Genomic DNA, 27,780 nt, shown 5'->3' with positions numbered 1-27,780 from the left:
TAACATTGCATCACATACTAATGTTTGATGTCCTAGAGTTCTCTTACATCAGGCATCATATGGTGCAAGACTTACCTGTCTCCGCTAGACCTAATCTATGTAGACATGCCACCAGCACTGAGGAGCGTGAATACAAACCTGGAGAACGCGCTCTTTGGGAGCAGTGTATTTCCTACTGTATGTCACCAGTATTGTAGTGCGGGTAGAAATGAACGATGGCAAAGAACCACACAAAAGTAAGCGATACAATACAATATGAACTGTTCTGTGTCACAAAATGGTTTATATACTGTATATACACAATATCCAAATATATACATTAACTTGCCCGGACCATCGCTGCTCAACTATGGAAGAATAAAGGAGGTGAATTTAATCACATAACATGGGAAGATCAGATCACATGAAACAGAGAGTCACTACAGCTAGATGACCATGGAGGTCACTCCAGTCAATCACCTTCAAGGAGATCAGAGTTGACAGTCACATGAGAGAGAAAGAAAAGAGAGAGTGAGAGAGAGTCACTACAGCCAGACAACCATGGAGGTCACTCCAGTCAATCGCCTTCAAGGAGATCAGAGATGACAGTCACATGAGAGAGAAAGAAAAAGAGAGAGAGAGAGAGAGCGTGACTACAGCCAGACAACCACGCAGGTCACTCCAGTCAATCACCTTCGAGGAGATCAGAGATGACAGTCACACAAGAGAGAGTCACTACAGCCAGACGGCCATGGAGATCACTCCAGTCAATCACCTTCGAGGAGATCAGAGGCAGCATTCACAGGAGACCGAGCTAGAACAAAGTAACAGGACCGACTATAGAGGTCAGTCAAAATGAAGGAAATCAGGGCAGTCGTGTGAATTACTAAAGCCATAAAAGTCTGTTTAGGTCAGTCTTGTCACTCATCAAACAGGAGAGTAGGTCACTCTTGGGAAAACACAGCTGGACCAACTAGACAAATCATGGAGGTCAATCCAGGAACATAACCTGGAGAGATTACAAGACAGAGCCGGAAAACCAGAACAAGACCATGAAGGTCCATCTAGTCACACATCATAGAGGAGACCAGGAGGTCAACATGAAGAACATTAGCACAGTTTTGTGCAATACAGAAGGTTGGTACAGCCAGAAAACATCATGAAGGCCAATCCACAATTGAGTACAAATCAATAGCAAGTGTTATCAGATAGAACCCAATTATGATTGTGCGATGCGAGTGTGGATCCTTCTGGATCAGTTTTGAGTTTAGGTGGAGGATCTGTCCCAATTCCTTTTCTATACAAAGTCAAAGAGGACAGGTCAACCCAGTCACAGAGAAGGTTGGTTTCGCCAGACAAGAACAAGGAGGTCAATTCTGTCACTGAATAGATGAATTTAAGACATGAGACCGATGATTGGTGGCACAAGGCAAGACCATGGAGGTCCAGCCCGTCAAACAACGAGGAAAGTCAGGACAGCTGTAAATAGTCAAAGCAGTCACACAATAGTACGGCCATAGATGTAGAGTAGATATTGGCAGAGCCAACCAATGTCAGTGGGACCAGCCACCGGTGTAATGTCTATGGCCTGCCACAGGCATAGAAACATCTGCAAAGTAACAGGAGGATCCGCCAAGGAACATCTCATGTCTGTACAGGAGATACTAGAGTGGGGCGAGGCCGAGGTCCAAGGTAGAGACACAAACATAACATAGACATAACGGGGACAGTCACTGTACAGGATATTACCGCTATTAGACAACATGGGGAGCTTACACCGGGCTGGCGATACAGAAACCAATACCGCAAAAATGGAGAAGATCAGAGAAGTATCCAGGGGTCTCACCCCGCCACCCATGAACTATGATGGGTGGTAGCTACATGGCAGTGAATTGCTGTCCCAGAACATGGCGTGAAGCCCTCAAAACGGTAGAAATGCATCTGCTGAGTGAGGACGCAGACGGCTCCTGGACATATTTAGCTTCATGAACTGCTTCGTTAGCGCTTGGATATGAACATATAGAGCTACATAGGAAAACTGTACTGAACTGTCAAATGCCACGATGCATGGTGCGATCCTATTTTCTGTGCAGGCGGCGTGGAGCGATCGTCCGGTGATGAAAGGTCTATGTGATAGCAGCAAAAAATAGTGTTCAATGAACTCCAGCCTGATCACAGCATCCAGAAGGGGGCGCCTCGCTCAGGATAACACCGGGTGGTCTCTGGAGTTTATCAAGACCCGGCTGCAACTGAAGAGGGGCCACTGTAGTGCATGTTGTGCTCCCCGGCCATACAGTGTCACATCCCGGCAGAAGATGCTTGTCTGCCCCCGGTGGACAATCCTTGTATTGCAGCTCCTTCATTCTGGCAAAAGTCACCGTTGTCAGCGCATTTTTGTCGCGTTATCTTACAGAAGAGCTGAAAACACTTGACGGCTGGTCCACATCTGCACGGGACTGAATTCCAGCTTTTCAAGGCGATTACAAAATCTGATTCTCTGTAGAGAAGGAAACACAAAGTCTTAGACTTTCTCCCAGACCCGCAATTCTTACACAAGCTCGACGCTCAATTAAATGGATGTCGCTGACATTAAAGTGGAGCAAACATCTGACCTGCAGCTCCGTGACCGCAGAACGGGAACACAAGTCATCAATATCCACAACATACTGATGTCTCTTATGGACGTGGACTATAAAGTGTCCCTGATATTGACGGACGCCAGGTTCCGTCTCCTGCAAGCTCCTGTGCCCAATGTACAGGACACAAATTACCCCAAATGAGCGAAAATATCAGACGCGGAGTCTCCCACCCTCAACATACGAGAGAGACGCCAGGGATCCGTGTGCCACTGACAACACTTACTGGGCAGGGTCTTCAGATGTATGGCCGTCAGGAAGTTAGTCTTTATCCCTCCATCTTTTACCGTCCTCCCAACTCTGACCCTTTACAAGACAAAGACAAGAAATTAGGAAAAACTATGATCAAAGTTATGTAATAAAACTCTCATATCTCAAATTGGGGTAAAAGGTTTATTAAAAACAATACAAGAATATTACTATAATACTGCCCCTATGTACAAGAATATAACTACTATAATACTGCCCCTATGTACAAGAATATAACTACTATAGTACTGCTCCTATGTACAAGAATATAACTACTATAATACTGCCCCTATGTACAAGAATATAACTACTATAATACTGCCCCTATGTACAAGAATATAACTACTATAATACTGCCCCTATGTACAAGAATATAACTATTATAATACTGCCCCTATATACAAGAATATAACTACTATAATACTGCCCCTATATACAAGAATATAACTACTATAATACTGCCCCTATGTACAAGAATATAACTACTATAATACTGCCCCTATGTACAAGAATATAACTACTATAATACTGCTCCTAAGTACAAGAATATAACTACTATAATACTGCCCCTATATACAAGAATATAACTACTATAATACTGCACCTATGTACAAGAATATAACTACTATAATACTGCTATGTACAAGAATATAACTACTATAATACTGCTCCTATGTACAAGAATATAACTACTATAATACTGCCCCTATGTACAAGAATATAACTACTATAATACTGCTCCTATGTACAAGAATATAACTACTATAATACTGCCCCTATGTACAAGAATATAACTACTATAATACTGCTCCTATGTACAAGAATATAACTACTATAATACTGCCCCTATGTACAAGAATATAACTACTATAATACTGCTCCTATGTACAAGAATATAACTACTATAATACTGCCCCTATGTACAAGAATATAACTACTATAATACTGCCCCTATGTACAAAAATATAACTACTATAATACAGCCCCTATGTACCAGAATATAACTACTATAATACTGCCCCTATATACAAGAATATAACTACTATAATACTGCCCCCTATGTACAAGAATATAACTACTATAATACTGCTCATATGTACAAGAATATAACTACTATAATACTGCCCCTATGTACAAGAATATAACTACTATAATACTGCCCCTATGTACAAGAATATAACTACTATAATACTGCCCCCTATGTACAAGAATATAACTACTATAATACTGCTCCTATGTACAAGAATATAACTACTATAATACTGCCCCCTATGTACAAGAATATAACTACTATAATACTGCCCCCTATGTACAAGAATATAACTACTATAATACTGCTCCTATGTACAAGAATATAACTACTATAATACTGCTCCTATGTACAAGAATATAACTACTATAATACTGCCCCTATGTACAAGAATATAACTACTATAATACTGCCCCTATGTACAAAAATATAACTACTATAATACTGCCCCTATGTACCAGAATATAACTATTATAATACTGCCCCTATATACAAGAATATAACTACTATAATACTGCCCCTATGTACAAGAATATAACTACTATAATACTGCTCCTATGTACAAGAATATAACTACTATAATACTGCCCCTATGTACAAGAATATAACTACTATAATACTGCCCCTATGTACAAGAATATAACTACTATAATACTGCCCCCTATGTACAAGAATATAACTACTATAATACTGCTCCTATGTACAAGAATATAACTACTATAATACTGCTCCTAAGTACAAGAATATAACTACTATAATACTGCTCCTATGTACAAGAATATAACTACTATAATACTGCCCCTATGTACAAGAATATAACTACTATAATACTGCTCCTATGTACAAGAATATAACTACTATAATACTGCCCCCTATGTACAAGAATATAATTACTATAATACTGCCCCCTATGTACAAGAATATAACTACTATAATACTGCCCCCTATGTACAGGAATATAACTGCTATAATACTGCCCCTATGTACAAGAATATAACTACTATAATACTGCCCCTATGTACAAGAATATAACTACTATAATACTGCCCTCTATGTACAAGAATATAACTACTATAATACTGCCCCTATGTACAAGAATATAACTACTATAATACTGCCCCTATATACAAGAATATAACTACTATAATACTGCCCCTATGTACAAGAATATAACTACTATAACACTGCTCCTATGTACAAGAATATAACTACTAGAATACTGCTCCTAAGTACAAGAATATAACTACTATAATACTGCCCCCTATATACAGGAATATAACTACTATAATACTGCCCCTATGTACAAGAATATAACTACTATAATACTGCCCCTATGTACAAGAATATACCTACTATAATACTGCTCGCTATTTATAAGAATATAACTACTATAATACTGCCCCCTATGTACAAGAATATAACTACTATAATACTGCCCTCTATGTACAAGAATATAACTACTATAATACTGCCCTCTATGTACAAGAATATAACTACTATAATACTGCCCCTATGTACAAGAATATAACTACTATAATACTGCCCCTATGTACAAGAATATAACTACTATAACACTGCTCCTATGTACAAGAATATAACTACTATAATACTGCTCGCTATTTATAAGAATATAACTACTATAATACTGCCCCCTATGTACAAGAATATAACTACTATAATACTGCCCTCTATGTACAAGAATATAACTACTATAATACTGCCCTCTATGTACAAGAATATAACTACTATAATACTGCCCCTATATACAAGAATATAACTACTATAATACTGCCCCTATGTACAAGAATATAACTACTATAACACTGCTCCTATGTACAAGAATATAACTACTATAATACTGCCCCTATATACAAGAATATAACTACTATAATACAACCCCTATGTACAAGCATATAACTACTATAATACTGCTCCTATGTACAAGAATATAACTACTATAATACTGCCCCTATGTACAAGAATATAACTACTATAATACTGCCAATATGTACAAAAATATAACTAGTATAATACTGCCCCTATGTACCAGAATATAACTACTATAATACTGCCCCTATATACAATATAACTACTATAATACTGCCCCCTATGTACAAGAATATAACTACTATAATACTGCCCCTATGTACAAAAATATAACTACTATAATACTGCCCCTATGTACCAGAATATAACTACTATAATACTGCCCCTATATACAATATAACTACTATAATACTGCCCCCTATGTACAAGAATATAACTACTATAATACTGCTCCTATGTACAAGAATATAACTACTATAATACTGCTCCTATGTACAAGAATATAACTACTATAATACTGCTCCTATGTACAAGAATATAACTACTATAATACTGCTCCTATGTACAAGAATATAACTACTATAATACTGCCCCTATGTACAAGAATATAACTACTATAATACTGCTCCTATGTACAAGAATATAACTACTATAATACTGCCCCCTATGTACAAGAATATAATTACTATAATACTGCCCCCTATGTACAAGAATATAACTACTATAATACTGCCCCCTATGTACAGGAATATAACTGCTATAATACTGCCCCTATGTACAAGGTATATAACTACTATAATACTGACCCTATATACAAGAATATAATTACTAAAATACTGTCCCCTATGTACAAGAATATAACTACTATAATACTGCCAATATGTACAAAAATATAACTAGTATAATACTGCCCCTATGTACCAGAATATAACTACTATAATACTGCCCCTATATACAATATAACTACTATAATACTGCCCCCTATGTACAAGAATATAACTACTATAATACTGCCCCTATGTACCAGAATATAACTACTATAATACTGCCCCTATATACAATATAACTACTATAATACTGCCCCTATGTACAAAAATATAACTACTATAATACTGCCCCTATGTACCAGAATATAACTACTATAATACTGCCCCTATATACAATATAACTACTATAATACTGCCCCCTATGTACAAGAATATAACTACTATAATACTGCTCCTATGTACAAGAATATAACTACTATAATACTGCTCCTATGTACAAGAATATAACTACTATAATACTGCTCCTATGTACAAGAATATAACTACTATAATACTGCCCCTATATACAAGAATATAACTACTATAATACTGCCCCTATGTACAAGAATATAACTACTATAATACTGCTCCTATGTACAAGAATATAACTACTATAATACTGCCCCCTATGTACAAGAATATAATTACTATAATACTGCCCCCTATGTACAAGAATATAACTACTATAATACTGCCCCCTATGTACAGGAATATAACTGCTATAATACTGCCCCTATGTACAAGGTATATAACTACTATAATACTGACCCTATATACAAGAATATAATTACTAAAATACTGTCCCCTATGTACAAGAATATAACTACTATAATACTGCCAATATGTACAAAAATATAACTAGTATAATACTGCCCCTATGTACCAGAATATAACTACTATAATACTGCCCCTATATACAATATAACTACTATAATACTGCCCCCTATGTACAAGAATATAACTACTATAATACTGCCCCTATGTACAAAAATATAACTACTATAATACTGCCCCTATGTACCAGAATATAACTACTATAATACTGCCCCTATATACAATATAACTACTATAATACTGCCCCCTATGTACAAGAATATAACTACTATAATACTGCTCCTATGTACAAGAATATAACTACTATAATACTGCTCCTATGTACAAGAATATAACTACTATAATACTGCTCCTATGTACAAGAATATAACTACTATAATACTGCTCCTATGTACAAGAATATAACTACTATAATACTGCCCCTATGTACAAGAATATAACTACTATAATACTGCTCCTATGTACAAGAATATAACTACTATAATACTGCCCCCTATGTACAAGAATATAATTACTATAATACTGCCCCCTATGTACAAGAATATAACTACTATAATACTGCCCCCTATGTACAGGAATATAACTGCTATAATACTGCCCCTATGTACAAGGTATATAACTACTATAATACTGACCCTATATACAAGAATATAATTACTAAAATACTGTCCCCTATGTACAAGAATATAACTACTATAATACTGCCAATATGTACAAAAATATAACTAGTATAATACTGCCCCTATGTACCAGAATATAACTACTATAATACTGCCCCTATATACAATATAACTACTATAATACTGCCCCCTATGTACAAGAATATAACTACTATAATACTGCCCCTATGTACCAGAATATAACTACTATAATACTGCCCCTATATACAATATAACTACTATAATACTGCCCCTATGTACAAAAATATAACTACTATAATACTGCCCCTATGTACCAGAATATAACTACTATAATACTGCCCCTATATACAATATAACTACTATAATACTGCCCCCTATGTACAAGAATATAACTACTATAATACTGCTCCTATGTACAAGAATATAACTACTATAATACTGCTCCTATGTACAAGAATATAACTACTATAATACTGCTCCTATGTACAAGAATATAACTACTATAATACTGCCCCTATATACAAGAATATAACTACTATAATACTGCCCCTATGTACAAGAATATAACTACTATAATACTGCCCCTATGTACAAGAATATAACTACTATAATACTGCTCCTAAGTACAAGAATATAACTACTATAATACTGCCCCTATATACAAGAATATAACTACTATAATACTGCACCTATGTACAAGAATATAACTACTATAATACTGCTCATATGTACAAGAATATAACTACTATAATACTGCCCCTATGTACAAGAATATAACTACTATAATACTGCCCCTATGTACAAGAATATAACTACTATAATACTGCCCCCTATGTACAAGAATATAACTACTATAATACTGCTCCTATGTACAAGAATATAACTACTATAATACTGCCCCCTATGTACAAGAATATAACTACTATAATACTGCCCCCTATGTACAAGAATATAACTACTATAATACTGCCCCTATGTACAAGAATATAACTACTATAATACTGCTCCTATGTACAAGAATATAACTACTATAATACTGCCCCTATGTACAAGAATATAACTACTATAATACTGCCCCTATGTACAAAAATATAACTACTATAATACTGCCCCTATGTACCAGAATATAACTATTATAATACTGCCCCTATATACAAGAATATAACTACTATAATACTGCCCCTATGTACAAGAATATAACTACTATAATACTGCCCCTATGTACAAGAATATAACTACTATAATACTGCCCCTATGTACAAGAATATAACTACTATAATACTGCCCCCTATGTACAAGAATATAACTACTATAATACTGCTCCTATGTACAAGAATATAACTACTATAATACTGCTCCTAAGTACAAGAATATAACTACTATAATACTGCTCCTATGTACAAGAATATAACTACTATAATACTGCCCCTATGTACAAGAATATAACTACTATAATACTGCTCCTATGTACAAGAATATAACTACTATAATACTGCCCCCTATGTACAAGAATATAATTACTATAATACTGCCCCCTATGTACAAGAATATAACTACTATAATACTGCCCCCTATGTACAGGAATATAACTGCTATAATACTGCCCCTATGTACAAGAATATAACTACTATAATACTGCCCCTATGTACAAGAATATAACTACTATAATACTGCCCTCTATGTACAAGAATATAACTACTATAATACTGCCCCTATGTACAAGAATATAACTACTATAATACTGCCCCTATATACAAGAATATAACTACTATAATACTGCCCCTATGTACAAGAATATAACTACTATAACACTGCTCCTATGTACAAGAATATAACTACTAGAATACTGCTCCTAAGTACAAGAATATAACTACTATAATACTGCCCCCTATATACAGGAATATAACTACTATAATACTGCCCCTATGTACAAGAATATAACTACTATAATACTGCCCCTATGTACAAGAATATAACTACTATAATACTGCTCGCTATTTATAAGAATATAACTACTATAATACTGCCCCCTATGTACAAGAATATAACTACTATAATACTGCCCTCTATGTACAAGAATATAACTACTATAATACTGCCCTCTATGTACAAGAATATAACTACTATAATACTGCCCCTATGTACAAGAATATAACTACTATAATACTGCCCCTATGTACAAGAATATAACTACTATAACACTGCTCCTATGTACAAGAATATAACTACTATAATACTGCTCGCTATTTATAAGAATATAACTACTATAATACTGCCCCCTATGTACAAGAATATAACTACTATAATACTGCCCTCTATGTACAAGAATATAACTACTATAATACTGCCCTCTATGTACAAGAATATAACTACTATAATACTGCCCCTATATACAAGAATATAACTACTATAATACTGCCCCTATGTACAAGAATATAACTACTATAACACTGCTCCTATGTACAAGAATATAACTACTATAATACTGCCCCTATATACAAGAATATAACTACTATAATACAACCCCTATGTACAAGCATATAACTACTATAATACTGCTCCTATGTACAAGAATATAACTACTATAATACTGCCCCTATGTACAAGAATATAACTACTATAATACTGCCAATATGTACAAAAATATAACTAGTATAATACTGCCCCTATGTACCAGAATATAACTACTATAATACTGCCCCTATATACAATATAACTACTATAATACTGCCCCCTATGTACAAGAATATAACTACTATAATACTGCCCCTATGTACAAAAATATAACTACTATAATACTGCCCCTATGTACCAGAATATAACTACTATAATACTGCCCCTATATACAATATAACTACTATAATACTGCCCCCTATGTACAAGAATATAACTACTATAATACTGCTCCTATGTACAAGAATATAACTACTATAATACTGCTCCTATGTACAAGAATATAACTACTATAATACTGCTCCTATGTACAAGAATATAACTACTATAATACTGCTCCTATGTACAAGAATATAACTACTATAATACTGCCCCTATGTACAAGAATAGAACTACTATAATACTGCTCCTATGTACAAGAATATAACTACTATAATACTGCCCCCTATGTACAAGAATATAATTACTATAATACTGCCCCCTATGTACAAGAATATAACTACTATAATACTGCCCCCTATGTACAGGAATATAACTGCTATAATACTGCCCCTATGTACAAGGTATATAACTACTATAATACTGACCCTATATACAAGAATATAATTACTAAAATACTGTCCCCTATGTACAAGAATATAACTATTATAATACTGCCAATATGTACAAAAATATAACTAGTATAATACTGCCCCTATGTACCAGAATATAACTACTATAATACTGCCCCTATATACAATATAACTACTATAATACTGCCCCCTATGTACAAGAATATAACTACTATAATACTGCCCCTATGTACCAGAATATAACTACTATAATACTGCCCCTATATACAATATAACTACTATAATACTGCCCCTATGTACAAAAATATAACTACTATAATACTGCCCCTATGTACCAGAATATAACTACTATAATACTGCCCCTATATACAATATAACTACTATAATACTGCCCCCTATGTACAAGAATATAACTACTATAATACTGCTCCTATGTACAAGAATATAACTACTATAATACTGCTCCTATGTACAAGAATATAACTACTATAATACTGCTCCTATGTACAAGAATATAACTACTATAATACTGCTCCTATGTACAAGAATATAACTACTATAATACTGCTCCTATGTACAAGAATATAACTACTATAATACTGCCCCTATGTACAAGAATATAACTACTATAATACTGCTCCTATGTACAAGAATATAACTACTATAATACTGCCCCCTATGTACAAGAATATAATTACTATAATACTGCCCCCTATGTACAAGAATATAACTACTATAATACTGCCCCCTATGTACAGGAATATAACTGCTATAATACTGCCCCTATGTACAAGGTATATAACTACTATAATACTGACCCTATATACAAGAATATAATTACTATAATACTGTCCCCTATGTACAAGAATATAACTACTATAATACTGCCCCTATGTACAAGAATATAACTACTATAATACTGCTCGCTATTTATAAGAATATAACTACTATAATACTGCCCCTATATACAAGAATATAACTACTATAATACCACCCCTATGTACAAGCATATAACTACTATAATACTGCTCCTATGGACAAGAATATAACTACTATAATACTACCCCCTATGTACAAGAATATAACTACTATAATATTGCTCCTATGGACAAGAATATAACTACTAGAATACTTACCCCTATGTACAAGAATATAACTACTATAATATTGCTCCTATGGACAAGAATATAACTACTATAATACTACCCCCTATGTACAAGAATATAACTACTATAATACTGCCCCTATATACAAGAATATAATTACTATAATACTGTCCCCTATGTACAAGAATATAACTACTATAATACTGCCCCTATGTACAAGAATATAACTACTATAATACTGCTCGCTATTTATAAGAATATAACTACTATAATACTGCCCCTATATACAAGAATATAACTACTATAATACCACCCCTATGTACAAGCATATAACTACTATAATACTGCTCCTATGGACAAGAATATAACTACTATAATACTGCCCCCTATATACAGGAATATAACTACTATAATACTGCCCCTATGTACAAGAATATAACTACTATAATACTGCCCCCTATATACAGGAATATAACTACTATAATACTGCCCCTATGTACAAGAATATAACTACTATAATACTGCCCCTATGTACAAGAATATAACTACTATAATACTGCCCTCTATGTACAAGAATATAACTACTATAATATTGCTCCTAAGTACAAGAATATAACTACTATAATACTGCCCCCTATATACAGGAATATAACTACTATAATACTGCCCCATATACAAGAATATAACTACTATAATACTGCCCCTATGTACAAGAACATAACTACTATAATATTGCTCCTAAGTACAAGAATATAACTACTATAATACTGCCCCCTATATACAGGAATATAACTACTATAATACTGCCCCTATGTACAAGAATATAACTACTATAATACTGCTCCTATGTACAAGAATATAACTACTATAATACTGCTCCTATGTACAAGAATATAACTACTATAATACTGCTCCTATGTACAAGAATATAACTACTATAATGCTGCTCCTATGTACAAGAATATAACTACTATAATACTGCTCCTATATACAAGAATATAACTACTATAATACTGCTCCTATGTACAAGAATATAACTACTATAATACTGCCCCCTATGTACAAGAATATAACTACTATAATGCTGCTCCTATGTACAAGAATATAACTACTATAATACTGCTCCTATGTACAAGAATATAACTACTATAATACTGCTCCTATGTACAAGAATATAACTACTATAATACTGCTCCTATGTACAAGAATATAACTACTATAATACTGCTCCTATGTACAAGAATATAACTACTATAATGCTGCTCCTATGTACAAGAATATAACTACTATAATACTGCCCCCTATGTACAAGAATATAACTACTATAATACTGCCCCCTATGTACAAGAATATAACTACTATAATACTGCTCCTATGTACAAGAATATAAGTACTATAATACTGCCCCTATGTACAAGAATATAACTACTATAATACTGCCCCCTATGTACAAGAATATAACTACTATAATACTGCTCCTATGTACAAGAATATAATTACTATAATACTGCCCCTATGTACAAGAATAAAACTACTATAATACTGCACCTATATACAAGAATATAACTACTATAATACTGCTCCTACAGCGGGTACGGAAAGTATTCAGACCCTTTTACATTTTTCACTCTTTGTTTCATTGCAGCCATTTGGTAAATTAAAAAAAAGTTCATTTTTTCTCATTAATGTGCACTCTGCACCCCATCCTGACTGAAAAAAAAAACAAATATAGAAATTTTTGCAAATTTATTAAAGGAGAAAAACTGACATATCCCATGGTCATAAGTATTCAGACCCTTTGCTCAGACACTCATATGTAAGTCACATGCTGTCCATTTCCTTGTGATCCTCATTTAGATGGTTCTACTCCTTCGTTGGAGTCCAGCTGTGTGTAATTACACTGATAGGACTTGATTTGTAAAGGCGCACACCTGTCTATATAAGACCTCACAGCTCACAGTGCATGTCAGACCAAATGAGAATCATGAGGTCAAAGGAACTGGCCAAGGAGCTCAGAGACAGAATTGTGGAAGGCACAGATCTGGCCAAGGTTACAAAAGAATTTCTGCAGTACTCAAGGTTCCTAAGAGCACAGTGGCCTCCATAATCCTTAAATGGAAGAAGTTTGGGACCACCAGAAGTCTTCCTAGACCTGGCCGTCCAGCCAAACTGAGCAATCGTGGGAGAAGAGCCTTGGTGAGAGGTAAAGAAGAAACCCAATATCACTGTGGCTGAGCTCCACAGATGCAGTAGGGAGATGGGAGAAAGTTCCACAAAGTCAACTATCACTGCAGCCCTCCACCAGTCGGGCCTTCATGGCAGAGTGGCCCGACGGAAGCCTCTCCTCAGTGCAAGACAAATAAAAGCCCGCATAGAGTTTGCTAAAAACACATGAAGGACTCCCAGACTATGAGAAATAAGATTCTCTGCTCTGATGAGATGAAGATAGAACTTTTTGGTGATAATTCTAAGCGGTATGTGTGGAGAAAACCAGGCACTGCTCATCACCTGCCCAATACAATCCCAACAGTGAAACATGGTGGAGGTAGCATCATGCTATGTGGGTGTCTTCAGCTGCAGGGACAGGACGACTGGTTGCCATTGAAGGAAACATGAATGTGGCCAAGTACAGAGATATCCTGAATGAAAACCTCTTCCCGAGTGCTCTGGACCTCAGACTTGGCTGAAGGTTCACACCTTCCAACAAGACAATGACCCTAAGCACACAGCTAAAATAACAAAGGAGTGGCTTCAGAACAACTCTGTGACCATTCTTGACTTGCTCAGCCAGAGCCATAAACCCAACGGAGCATCTCTGGAGAGACCTGAAAATGGCTGTCCACCAACGTTCACCATCCAACCTGACGGAACTGGAGAGGATCTGCGAGGAAGAATGGCAGAGGATCCCCAAATCCAGGGGGGAAAAACTTGTGGCATCATTCCCAAGAAGACTCATGGCTGTACTAGCTCAAAAGGTGCTTCTCCTCAATACTGAGTAAAGGGGCTGAATACTTATGACCATGCGAGATTTCCGTTTTTCTTTTTTAATAAATTTGCAAAAATTTCTCCATTTCTGTTTTTTTCAGTGAAGATGGGGTGCAGAGTGCACATTAATGAGAAAAAATGAACTTTTCTGAATTTACCAAATGGCTGCAATGAAACAAAGAGTGAGAAATGTAAAGGGGTCTGAATACTTTCCGTACCCGCTGTAAATACTAATATACTGTGATTTCTGTGGCAGGGAACCTCTGTGATCAGCAGCAGCGCCGCCTGGCACTCACTATTAGTGTTTCAGCCTTTCTCACTATAGGTCTTGTGTTTGAGCCTTAGTAAAGCGCTAACTGTAGAGAGGGGTCCGCTCCGTACTGACATATTACCATGAGCCCCCCAGCGTCTGCTGAGAATCTACAGAGAACAGAGTAAGAAGCGTCACAGGAAAAGCATATAACTGCACAGAACAGGGTCTTGTAATCTTCCTACTCACCAGATGAGGGCGCCAATAGCTAAAAAGACGACAAACACTATAAAAGCGAAAATCCCCAGCGAGATTATTACGGCCACTTTCTCCCCGGGATCTGCAGGGCGATAAAATTCCAATCAGTGCAAAACTCGTAGCGCCCTTCTCTCCGATGAAGTTGGGAAACCCTCAGTATGCCGTCCATGTCTGGTCCCCGCCATATTAATAGAGGGGAATATATTCATCCCATTGAAGAACACAACAGTAAAACTCTTCCCAGACTACAACAGCAGATAGCAGAGAGCAATAGATTGTATTGACTTGCTTAGCTCATGGGGAGGAGACAGTCAGCAAGTCCAACATCCCATAACAGTTACACAATAATCATTGCTAGCAGTCGCAGCTAATTGTCGTAGCTCCCCGCCACCACTAATGACGGCAGCCGGTGTTACTAGAGTTCGCGGCACAACAATACTTTACCGATCGGCTCCTTCACTTGAGGCTCCGGCTCTTCTGTAGTGGTTTCGTTACTGACCTCTGAGACCGGCTCTGGAGGGAGCAGAGAAGAGGCAGAGTCAGTCACAGAAGACACAAAGTAGGAAAGATCTCCGACCAAGCTGAGGCCAAGGAGCACCGGACAAACAAGGCCTACATGGCCTTCAACCCCAAAGAACTTACTGTAGTCTGCATGCTCTCTATGGAGTTCCTTGGAGGAGGGGCTATGATATCTGTAGGGTCTGATTGGTAAATGATGGGAGGTGATGGTGGGACACAGCCAAACTGCATACCCCCAGATATCAGCCCAGATTGATGGTGGTCATCTCTAGGAGCTCCACTAGGCAGATTGAGGTGCCAGCATGTTGCTTTCTCATGTCCTCACCTGGTATCTCTTCGCTGGTCCATGGCGTGGCTCTGACTTCCACGCTCCATTCACTCCAGTTCCCAGCGTCGAGGAAATCTCTGGCGCTGACCTGCACAATGTGCTCCAGGCCTATGAACGCGTCTGTGATGATGTCCGTCAGGTTGGCCGTCTCCACCTGCATCGAAGGATCATGAGACCGAAGTGCAGGTGATTGGCCTGTATGTACGGTGACATGCAGGACTAGGTTCTTACCGTGGACCACAACATGTGAAGTACTGGTCGGTATTGTAGACGGAACTTCAGCTGGAAATGTGGCTCCAGGGGCCACGTGGATGGATAAGCCCATGTGACCCGCAGCCGTCTGGGGGCATGAGGGATGGGCTCCGCTACCAGGATCTCTGGGGGGTCTGGCTTTACTACAGCACAGAAGAATGAATGACAGTAATTGTGTAATGTCCCTGTACAGAGACCCCACCGTAGTATCCTCAGAGGACTCCTCTCACCTATAGACTGCACATTGAAATCCAGGATTCGGAAGCTAGAGCCCAGCGGATTCTCCTCGGTAATGTTCATCTGATAGGACGTCCACAGCTTGGAGTTCCACACGGAGCATTTGTTAGGATGTCGGATGTCCTGCAGACAGATCTCTGGGCTACTTCTGTCCACCCTGCAAAATAACGAGATCATATGTATTATCTACTAACATACGGCCACGCAGAGAGGAAGCACAAGAGGATCGACCGTCCCCTCTCCTGAAACGTCGGCACAGTCCTAATCACAATGATCCTCTCCCCTCCCCCTCCATATTCACTTTATTAGCAGAATTTGAATAAATTAACTCATTAACAAATTGAACAGTGGGGAAAGGGTTAACAATAGGCTGTAAAAGTAAGTGGTTATAATAACAAAACAGCAGCAGGGTCAATGCTCAACTAAAAGTCACATCATGGTGTATAAAAACAGCACGTGAGAGAGGCAGAGCCTCCCCGGAGCAAAGATGGTTGGGAGTCACTGATCTGTGAACAGTTGCATCTGGAAATTGTGGAACAACTTCACAAAAATGTTCCAGAATGTAAAGTTACAAAGACTGTGAATATCCTCCAACTACTGAACATAATATCAGAAGAGTCAGAGATTCTGGAGAAATCCATGTGTAACGGGGTCTACCACGCTGGGGTACCTCTTTCAGTACCACCCCTTGTTTTCGGAGGTCCGCTCTGCGTTGGCTGGAGTCTGAATGAATGACGCTGGCTGGAATTCCTTGGTTACATGGGCGCATATAAAAGATCACTGCTTCTCCACATATTTTCAGTCTGACAACACTTTACTCACAGGACACAGAATATATCACACAGATACAGAGGGCAGGCCAATAGAAAAGCGGCAGGCCAGACATACATTACAAAAGCCGCAGGTGGCTGGAGCCTGCCGATGTTTACTGTGGGAATTACAAAGGTGGGGGGAGGGCGGACAAAAGGAGAATATCGTGCCCCCTCTGCCCAGGGGCGCAGCCTGTGAACTGATGCATTAGGGACATGCATCTCACATAGAACCTATTATACATACATGTAACTGCACAACATATTCTGGGTGCTGAGTGGTTCTGTAACACGTAACACCATGTACACAAGAGATTAGGCCGATGGTCAGTACTGGAGGCTCGTCATCTGCGGCCCTCAGGTGGCACTGCATTACATACAGGCATGAATCACTGCATGGGCTCAGGGAAACTTCCAGAAATCATTGACTGATCACAGGTCACCGTGCAATCCACAAATGCAAGATAAAGCTCAGTCACGTAAAGCAGAAACCGTATATCAGCACAATCCAGAAATACTGCCGTCTTCTCTGGGCCAAAGCTCGTTTAAAATGGACGGAGGAAAAAATGGAAAACTGTTCTGTGGTCGTATCATAGAGAAAAATTGTAAGATCCATAAAGACATCTCCAGAGAGGAGACATATCACCCTCAAGCTGAACATACGGGATCAATTATAACTGGGGAAGTGAGAAAGAGTTGACACTTCAACCTCCAATGAAGTAGGACCTACTGCCCTGAACAGGTAATTACAACAAGGGATCTGCTGAGAACCAGCCAAGAAGTCTAGGATTTATATACTCCGAGACGGAGAAGTACAGGGACTTACTCTGTTCAAAGGAAGTATCTCAGGCTATCTGGAGCCAGTGGTCAGTTATGAATATTGTAGTTGCATCAATCCAATATTTATCACAGATATATTTTTGTCGTCGGAGTGAAGGGATTAATATAAAGCATTCACTCACATCACTGTAAGGCCATCCTAACCCCTCCAACTTAATACTTGGTCTGATGGATGATGCTATCCATGCTAAGTTTCATCACTATAGAAAGATAAAATCGTGATGGGAAACATGAGAACAATATCTCCTACCTGGGACCTCCAGTGGCTAAGATATTCTGGAAATTGGGGACCTCATAAAGTTCTAATCAACCTATCCCCCCCCATATGAGCTCATCTAAGTGACCATAACTTGATCTAATGAAAAAAACAAAGTTTAGGTTTTTGTCATTTGTCAGTCCTGGAAGGTACAACTTGCTGTGGTAAAAGGAATACCACACTCCACCAAGCTCTATGCCATTTCCGTGACATCAGGTTTAGTACTTTTTCTTTTCTTTTACTTCATGTAATAGTATACACTGTATTGTTTTGTTCCCATTTGGTAACACCTTTGTATATTTTTTATAAACACTGCTTACATTTCCGTATGAAATATTTAAAATGCAATAGCTTGGTTCTTTTTGTTCTGTAAACCGCAACAATGAAGACATACGCAACCTGTAATGGGTGTCCAATCAGCCTGTATAAACGTTCGGTGGTGGCAGAGGGTAGTTCTTTTTGTCATTGTGGAATTGGCAGTGATCGTATCGGAGTACATATATACAGTGGCATGAAAAAGTTTGGGCACCCCTGGTCAAAATTACTGTTATTATGAACAGTTAAGTAAGTAAGTAGATGGAATGATCTCTAAAAGGCCTAAAGTTACAGATGACACATTTCCTTTTTATTTTAGGCAAAGCAAAATTATATTGTTATTTTTTACATTTTAAAAATTAAAAAAAGGAAAATGGGCTGATGCAAAACTTTGGGCACCCTTGGAGATTTGTATGCTCAGATAACTTTACCAAGGTTTCATACCAGAATTAGCCTGTTAGGGTTATGTCTTGTCCACGATCATCGTTAGGAAAGGACAAAAGGACAGGTGAGGCAAATTTCGCAGCTTTATAAAAATTCAGCCTCCTCAAACATTGTGCCAAAACAGCAGTCATGGGTTCTTCTAAGCAGCTGCTGAGCACTCTGAAAATGGTGGAGACAAACAAAGCAGGAGAAGGCTATAAGAAGATAGCAAAGCATTTTCAACTTGCCCTTTCCTCAGTTCAAAATGTAATTAAGAAATGGCAGTTACCAGGAACAGTGGAGGTCAAGATAAGGTCTGGAAGACCAAGCAAAATTTCAGTGAAAGCTGCTCGTAGGATTGCTAGAGAGGCAAATCAAAACCCCTGCTTGACTGCAAAATACATTCAGAAAGATTTAGCAGACTCTCGAGTTGTGGTACATTATTGTACTCTTCAGAGACACTTGCACAAATATGGCCTTCATGGAAGAGTCATCAAAAGAAAACCTCTCCTGCATCCTAGTCATAAAATTCAGCATCATAAGTATGCTAAAGAACTTAAAAACAAGCCTGATGCATTTTGGAGACAAGTCTTGTGGACCGATGAAGTAAAATAGAAATGTGTGGCCACAGAAAAAAGGGCACGGAATTTCAGGAAGAGAGCACGCCACTGTCTGTACATTATATATATATATATATATATACATACACACACACATAAATAATAGCTGGCCAAGTAGTGAAAGCAGCCGCAGCCTCGTCCATCACTTGTCAGTCAATTGTTTAATTGTCCTGACAATTAGAGGCAGTGGTGTAGGGTTCCTCTGACAAATTGGTGGCATCGGTAGGATCACAGATCATTAGTGATCTGGGGTGAGCAATCATCTCTGTCACTTAAAACTTGCAAGGTCCATGCGAGGATTTTGTGAGTTTTGCGGATCGGACCCTGTTTACTTACCCCTGGGACAATACTGTACGTGTAGCAATTACATCCATCTCTCTCTGGTTTTCTGGTCAATCTTTTATTTGGTGAGTGACTACTAAGATGGCAGCTGTTTATAAGAAGCACGAGAAAGTGGTGCTGATCCATTGTTCTGAAGATTGAGGTCTCGTCAGGTCAAACAAAACCAAAGTGATGTTGATCTGTACCTTGGTGGAGGATGATGCCTGGCACCAACACGATGTGGCCTCAGAGTCCAGGACAAGTGGAGCACCTGGCTGCCCAACTGTGGATCCGGTTCAACAACTGTCCGACTCAGAGGAGACCGGCAGCAGCCATAGCTCCCAGAGCGGAATGGACTCATTGTGCAGCAAATGGGAGGAGGATGTGACCCTCAAATGCAGATGCAGCTTGTGCTACAAGAACGCAGAGGAGCGCGAGTTTATGGAGTGAGACAGATTTTGTACCGTCCGTATCCACGACGGTGCTGTGTATGACACGATGTCACAGGGCGGCTCTGGATATATCTACGGGGTGGCAAATACTTATCCGGATACAAAGTAGCACATCTGCTAAGTGGGCGGCATTACACTCCATTCCTGCAGCACAACACAACGTCTGCGCTGCTCCTCAGGGGCACGAGGCCAAGACACAACTGTGGCCAGAACTCAAGCTGCTCCAGGAGTCGCGGGGTTAATGATAGCCCTGGGAACTTCCATTCACTGACAGCATGACCAAGCCCTGAGTCACAGACAGAACTGTCTCCGAAGGAATCTGAGGAGGATCCAAGACCCCGATTATATCACGTTACAGCCGAGAAGACGGATCATTGGGCAAAAGTCTCATTCTCCTGACCGCGCGTTTTATGCCGGGAAACTCAATTCACGGAGAAGTTATTTAACGCCTCTCCATAGGTTCTGGGACCTCAACGAAAATCATCCTTCGCTAAAATGTGGTTTTTGTTTTGTAACTTGCTTCTGCACCATAAAGGGCCATCAAAAGGCTGAAAAATCCTTATTCTCACCTCTCCGGCCCCTCAGCTCCTCACCGCTCACCTCTCCGGCCCCTCAGCTCCTCACCGCCCACCTCTTCGGCCCCTCAGCTCCTCACCGCTCACCTCTCCGGCCCCTCAGCTCCTCACCGCTCACCTCTCCGGCCCCTCAGCTCCTCACCGCTCACCTCTCCGGCCCCTCAGCTCCTCACCGCCCACCTCTCCGGCCCCTCAGCTCCTCACCGCTCACCTCTCCGGCCCCTCAGCTCCTCACCGCTCAACTCTCCGGCCCCTCAGCTCCTCATCGATCACCTCTCCGGCTCCTCATCGATCACCTCTCCGGCCCCTCAGCTCCTCACCGCCCACCTCTCCGGCTCCTCAGCTCCTCATCGCTCACCTCTCCGGCCCCTCAGCTCCTCACCGCTCACCTCTCCGGCCCCTCAGCTCCTCACCGCCCACCTCTCCGGCTCCTCAGCTCCTCATCGCTCACCTCTCCGGCCCCTCAGCTCCTCATCGATCACTTCTCCGGCCCCTCAGCTCCTCATCGATCACCTCTCCGGCCCCTGAGCTCCTCATCGATCACCTCTCCGGCCCCTCAGCTCCTCACCGCTCACCTCTCCGGCCCTTCAGCTCCTCATCAATCACCTCTCCGGCCCCTCAGCTCCTCACCGCCCACCTCTCCGGCTCCTCAGCTCCTCATCGCTCACCTCTCCGGCCCCTCAGCTCCTCACCACTCACCTCTTCGGCCCCTCAGCTCCTCATCGATCACCTCTCCGGACCCTCAGCTCCTCACCGCTCACCTCTCTGGCCCTTCAGCTCCTCACCGCCCACCTCGCCGGCTCCTCAGCTCCTCACCGCTCACCACTCCGGCCCCTCAGCTCCTCACCGCTCACCTCTCCGGCCCCTCAGCTCCTCATCGCTTACCTCTCGGGCCCCTCAGCTCCTCATCGCTCACCTCTCCGGCCCCTCAGCTCCTCACCACTCACCTCTCCGGTCCCTCGGCTACTCCTTATATAAGTTATATTCTTGTACATAGGAGCAGTATTATAGTAGTTATATTCTTGTACATAGGAGCAGTATTATAGTAGTTATATTCTTGTACATAGGAGCAGTATTATAGTAGTTATATTCTTGTACATGGGGGCAGTATTATAGTAGTTATATTCTTGTACACAGGAGCAGTATTATAGTAGTTATATTCTTGTACATAGGAGCAGCATTATAGTAGTTATATTCTTGTATATAAGGGCAGTATTATAGTAGTTATATTCTTGTACATAGGGGGCAGTATTATAGTAGTTATATTCTTGTACATAGGGGCAGTATTATAGTAGTTATATTCTTGTACATAGGAGCAGTATTATAATAGTTATATTCTTGTACATAGGGTGCAGTATTATAGTAGTTATATTCTTGTACATAGGAGCAGTATTATAGTAGTTATATTCTTGTACATAGGAGCAGTATTATAGTAGTTATATTCTTGTACATAGGAGCAGTATTATAATAGTTATATTCTTGTACATAAGGTGCAGTATTATAGTAGTTATATTCTTGTACATGGGGGCAGTATTATAGTAGTTATATTCTTGTACACAGGAGCAGTATTATAGTAGTTATATTCTTGTACATAGGAGCAGCATTATAGTAGTTATATTCTTGTATATAATGGCAGTATTATAGTAGTTATATTCTTGTACATAGGGTGCAGTATTATAGTAGTTATATTCTTGTACATGGGGGCAGTATTATAGTAGTTATATTCTTGTATATAAGGGCAGTATTATAGTAGTTATATTCTTGTACATAGGAGCAGTATTATAGTAGTTATATTCTTGTATATAAGGGCAGCATTATAGTAGTTATATTCTTGCACAGAGGAGCAGTATTATAGTAGTTATATTCTTGTATATGAGGGCAGTATTATAGTAGTTATATTCTTGTACATAGGGGCAGTATTATAGTAGTTATATTCTTGTACATAGGGTGCAGTATTATAGTAGTTATATTCTTGTACATGGGGGCAGTATTATAGTAGTTATATTCTTGTATATAAGGGCAGCATTATAGTAGTTATATTCTTGCACAGAGGAGCAGTATTATAGTAGTTATATTCTTGTATATGAGGGCAGTATTATAGTAGTTATATTCTTGTACATAGGGGCAGTATTATAGTTATATTCTTGTACATAGGGACAGTATTATAGTAGTTATATTCTTGTATATAGGGGCAGTATTATAGTAGTTATATTCTTGTACATAGGGGGCAGTATTATAGTTATATTCTTGTACATAGGGACAGTATTATAGTAGTTATATTCTTGTACATAGGGGCAGTATTATAGTAGTTATATTTTTGTACATAGGGGGCAGTATTATAGTTATATTCTTGTACATAGGGACAGTATTATAGTAGTTATATTCTTGTATATGAGGGCAGTATTATAGTAGTTATATTCTTGTACATAGGGGCAGTATTATAGTAGTTATATTCTTGTACATAGGGGGCAGTATTATAGTTATATTCTTGTACATAGGGACAGTATTATAGTAGTTATATTCTTGTATATAGGGGCAGTATTATAGTAGTTATATTCTTGTACATAGGGGGCAATATTATAGTTATATTCTTGTACATAGGGACAGTATTATAGTAGTTATATTCTTGTACATAGGGGCAGTATTATAGTAGTTATATTCTTGTACATAGGGGGCAGTATTATAGTTATATTCTTGTACATAGGGACAGTATTATAGTAGTTATATTCTTGTACATAGGGGCAGTATTATAGTAGTTATATTTTTGTACATAGGGGCAGTATTATAGTAGTTATATTCTTGTACATAGGGGCAGTATTATAGTAGTTATATTCTTGTACATAGGGGCAGTATTATAGTAGTTATATTCTTGTACATAGGAGCAGTATTATAGTAGTTATATTCTTGTACATAGGAACAGTATTATAGTAGATAGTAGTTATATTCTTGTACATAAGAGCAGTATTATAGTAGTTATATTCTTGTACATAGTCGGCTGTATGTCGGTGTGTAGGTTTCGAATACATGGGTACATGATACCGGATATGCTGGTGACAATCCTTCTAGACATCCCGGCTGCTCTCATCACTGAGGACGGTGATGGTTTTCTGACTCTCACTCGCAGCTCTGGCTCTCAGCTTCTCTTGGCAAGCTGCCACCCATTACACAGGCCGTGACACATTCACTGCTGGGGGGTCATGTAATTGGATGGAGATGGACACAGTTGGCGTTCCGGGCTCTGTAATTAGATCTACACGGGATGATTAGACATGAGCCCCTGTGATAGGATTGATTACAGATCAGTCGAAGATTCCTGCTCGGTCTCTGCGAGGCCCCGGGGGCAGAGTCTCTGGTGATTGATGCTCTGTTATTAAGATTAAACACATGCAGCCATAGAGGAGGAACGGGCGTCAGTCACTGGGGGGACACGGAAACGGATTGTGAAATACTCGATACATCTGGTATAAAGGACCACTGATCGCAAACTTACTCAGGACTTGGGGTCTGATACTGAGGCTTCTGCTTACTTTCTAGATACGTTGTAGAGCTCATACAACCATTATAGGGGGAAGCCACAAGCATGGGGCCTCTAGAGTTAGGGTCCTGATGACAAACTTCAAAAACAGGCCCTCACGTCAAATATCCCTCGTTCTATGGCCTCGTTTAGTTTGGTACCACTGGTGATGGCTCACAAGTTGTCACCATGTCCATGAAAGAACAAGGAATTGCAATAAACTCCATGTGATTCACGACCTCTTTACCTCTCGTAATTTTTCCTTCCTTGGCCTCGCCGAAACATGGCTGACACCCTCCGACACCGCCTCGCCTGCTGCGCTTAATTACTGCAGCTTCCACTTCACCGGAGGAGTGGGCCTTCTCCTTTCTTCCAACTGCACCTTCAACCCAATCCCACCTCTTCCCTCCCTTGTCCTCCCCTCTTTTGAAGTCCACTCTGTCCGCATCTATTCTCCCTCCAACCTCCAATTGGCCATCATATAACGACTGCCGGGCCCGACCACTGCCTTCATTGACCAATTCTCTACCTGGCTCCTTCACTTCCTCTCTGCTGACATTCCCACCATCATCATGGGTGTCTTCAACATCCCCATTGACACCCACCAGTCAGCTGCCTCCAAACTCCTGTCCCTTACTTCATCTTTTGGACTTACTCAGTGGTCCTCCTTAGCCACCCAAACAGACGGACACACATTAGACCTGGTCTTCACCCACCTCTTCTCTCTTTCTAACTTCACCACCTCCCCTCTTCCTCTATCTGACCACCATCTACTCACTTTCTCATCCCTGTCTTCCTCACCTGTCACCCATGTCCAGCAGAATGCGCACCCCCGCAGAAACCTCGCACATCTAGACACTCGCACACTCTCTGACTCTATCCTACCACTGTCCTCCATATCTTCACTCCACGACACAGACACTGACACTACATTCTACAATGCCAGTCTTGCATCAGCCATCGACTCGGTCGCTCCTGTCATGCATAACAGAGTGCGACAAATCAATAGGCAACCCTTGCACAATAACACCACTAAAAAGCTTTGGCAAGCAACCGGAATTGCAGAACGGCGCTGGAAGAAAACGCATTCGCAAGATGACTTCACTGCACTCAAACAAGCAACACTTGCATTCAAATCTGCCCTCACCTCTGCTAAACAGGCCTACTTTACATCCCTTGTATCTTCCTTATCCCAGAACCCCAAACGGTTGTTCAATACTTTTAACTCCCTCCTCCGCCCACCACTGCCCCCTCCGACTTCCCTAATCTCTGCCGAGGACTTTGCCGCACACTTCAAAAACAAGATAGACCAAACAAGGCAAGTCTTTACTGCTCAACCACCACAACCCATTTGCATACCAGACCAATGCCCAAACCCCATAACCTCCTTATCTAACATCACTGAAGAGGAGCTTGCTCATCTTCTCTCCAAATCACATCTTACCACTTGTGCACTTGACCCGATCCCATCCCACCTCCTCCCCAACATCACTACCACTCTTATCCCGTCCGTAACCCACCTCTTCAACCTATCACTAACTTCTGGTACCTTCCCTTCTGCTTTCAAACATGACACAATCATGCCTATCCTTAAAAAGCCAATCCTCGATCCAACAGCCACGTCCAGCTATCGCCCAATATCGCGGCTTCCATTCGCTTCTAAACTCCTGGAGCAGCATGTCCACACTGAACTTTCCTCCAACCTCTCATCTAACTTTCTCTCTGACAATCTACAATCTGGCTTCCACCCCCATCATTCCACTGAGACAGCCCTGACCAAAATTACCAACGACCTACTTACAGCCAAAGCTAACGGACAATACTCTATACTCCTCCTTCTAGACGTGTCCTCTGCTTTCGACACAGTTGACCACTGCCTCCTACTACAGATCCTCTCCTCCTTTGGCATCAAAGACCTCGCCCTATCCTGGATCTCCTCATTCCTCTCCAACCGCACATTCAGCGTCTCCCACTCCCACACCACCTCCTCATCCCACTCTCTCTCTGTTGGAGTCCCCCAAGGCTCTATTCTAGGACCCCTACTCTTCTCAATCTATACACTTGGCCTGGGGCAACTCATAAAGTCCCATGGATTCCAGTACCACCTTTATGCCGATGATACTCACATCTACCTCTCTGGCCCAGACGTCACCTCTCTGCTCTCCAGAATCCCAGAGTGTCTATCAGCCATATCCTCCTCCTTCTCTCGCTTCCTCAAACTCAGTGTGGACAAATCTGAACTAATCATCTTTCCCCCATCCCACAGATCTTCCTTACCCGACCTTTCTATAACAATTAATGACATCACGCTTTCCCGCGTAATGGATGTCCGCTGCCTCGGAGCAACCCTTGACCCTGCCCTGTCCTTCAAACCGCACATCCAAGCTCTCTCCACATCCTGTCGCATCCAGCTCAAAAATATCTCCAGAATCCGTCCCTTCCTCAACCCTCAATCTACTATACTACTTGTGCA

At 39.7% G+C, this 27,780-nt stretch overlaps 1 protein-coding gene across 5 annotated transcripts in view; it reads right to left on the bottom strand.

Annotated features, from left to right (window-relative positions):
- Window positions 1–263: 263 nt before the first annotated feature.
- Window positions 264–27,780, bottom strand: part of IL11RA (interleukin 11 receptor subunit alpha) — a 187,268-nt gene continuing 159,751 nt past the window's right edge. For all 5 annotated transcript variants that reach the window (XM_073556711.1, XM_073556708.1, XM_073556709.1 and 2 more), the window contains exons 6-12: window positions 17,176–17,339; window positions 16,925–17,088; window positions 16,691–16,847; window positions 16,291–16,359; window positions 15,838–15,928; window positions 2,842–2,921; window positions 264–2,476 (exon numbers count right to left, since the gene is read on the bottom strand). In XM_073556711.1, the coding sequence (XP_073412812.1) occupies window positions 2,460–2,476; window positions 2,842–2,921; window positions 15,838–15,928; window positions 16,291–16,359; window positions 16,691–16,847; window positions 16,925–17,088; window positions 17,176–17,339 (742 nt within the window). In that variant the 3' untranslated portion in view covers window positions 264–2,459. The remainder of the gene's footprint in view (window positions 2,477–2,841; window positions 2,922–15,837; window positions 15,929–16,290; window positions 16,360–16,690; window positions 16,848–16,924; window positions 17,089–17,175; window positions 17,340–27,780) is intronic.

This window comes from Dendrobates tinctorius, unplaced genomic scaffold, assembly GCF_039654945.1.
Source record: "Dendrobates tinctorius isolate UK_male_01 unplaced genomic scaffold, ASM3965494v1 ptg000237l, whole genome shotgun sequence".
NCBI lineage: Eukaryota > Metazoa > Chordata > Amphibia > Anura > Dendrobatidae > Dendrobates > Dendrobates tinctorius.
This window is presented reverse-complemented; position numbering and strand designations above follow the sequence as displayed.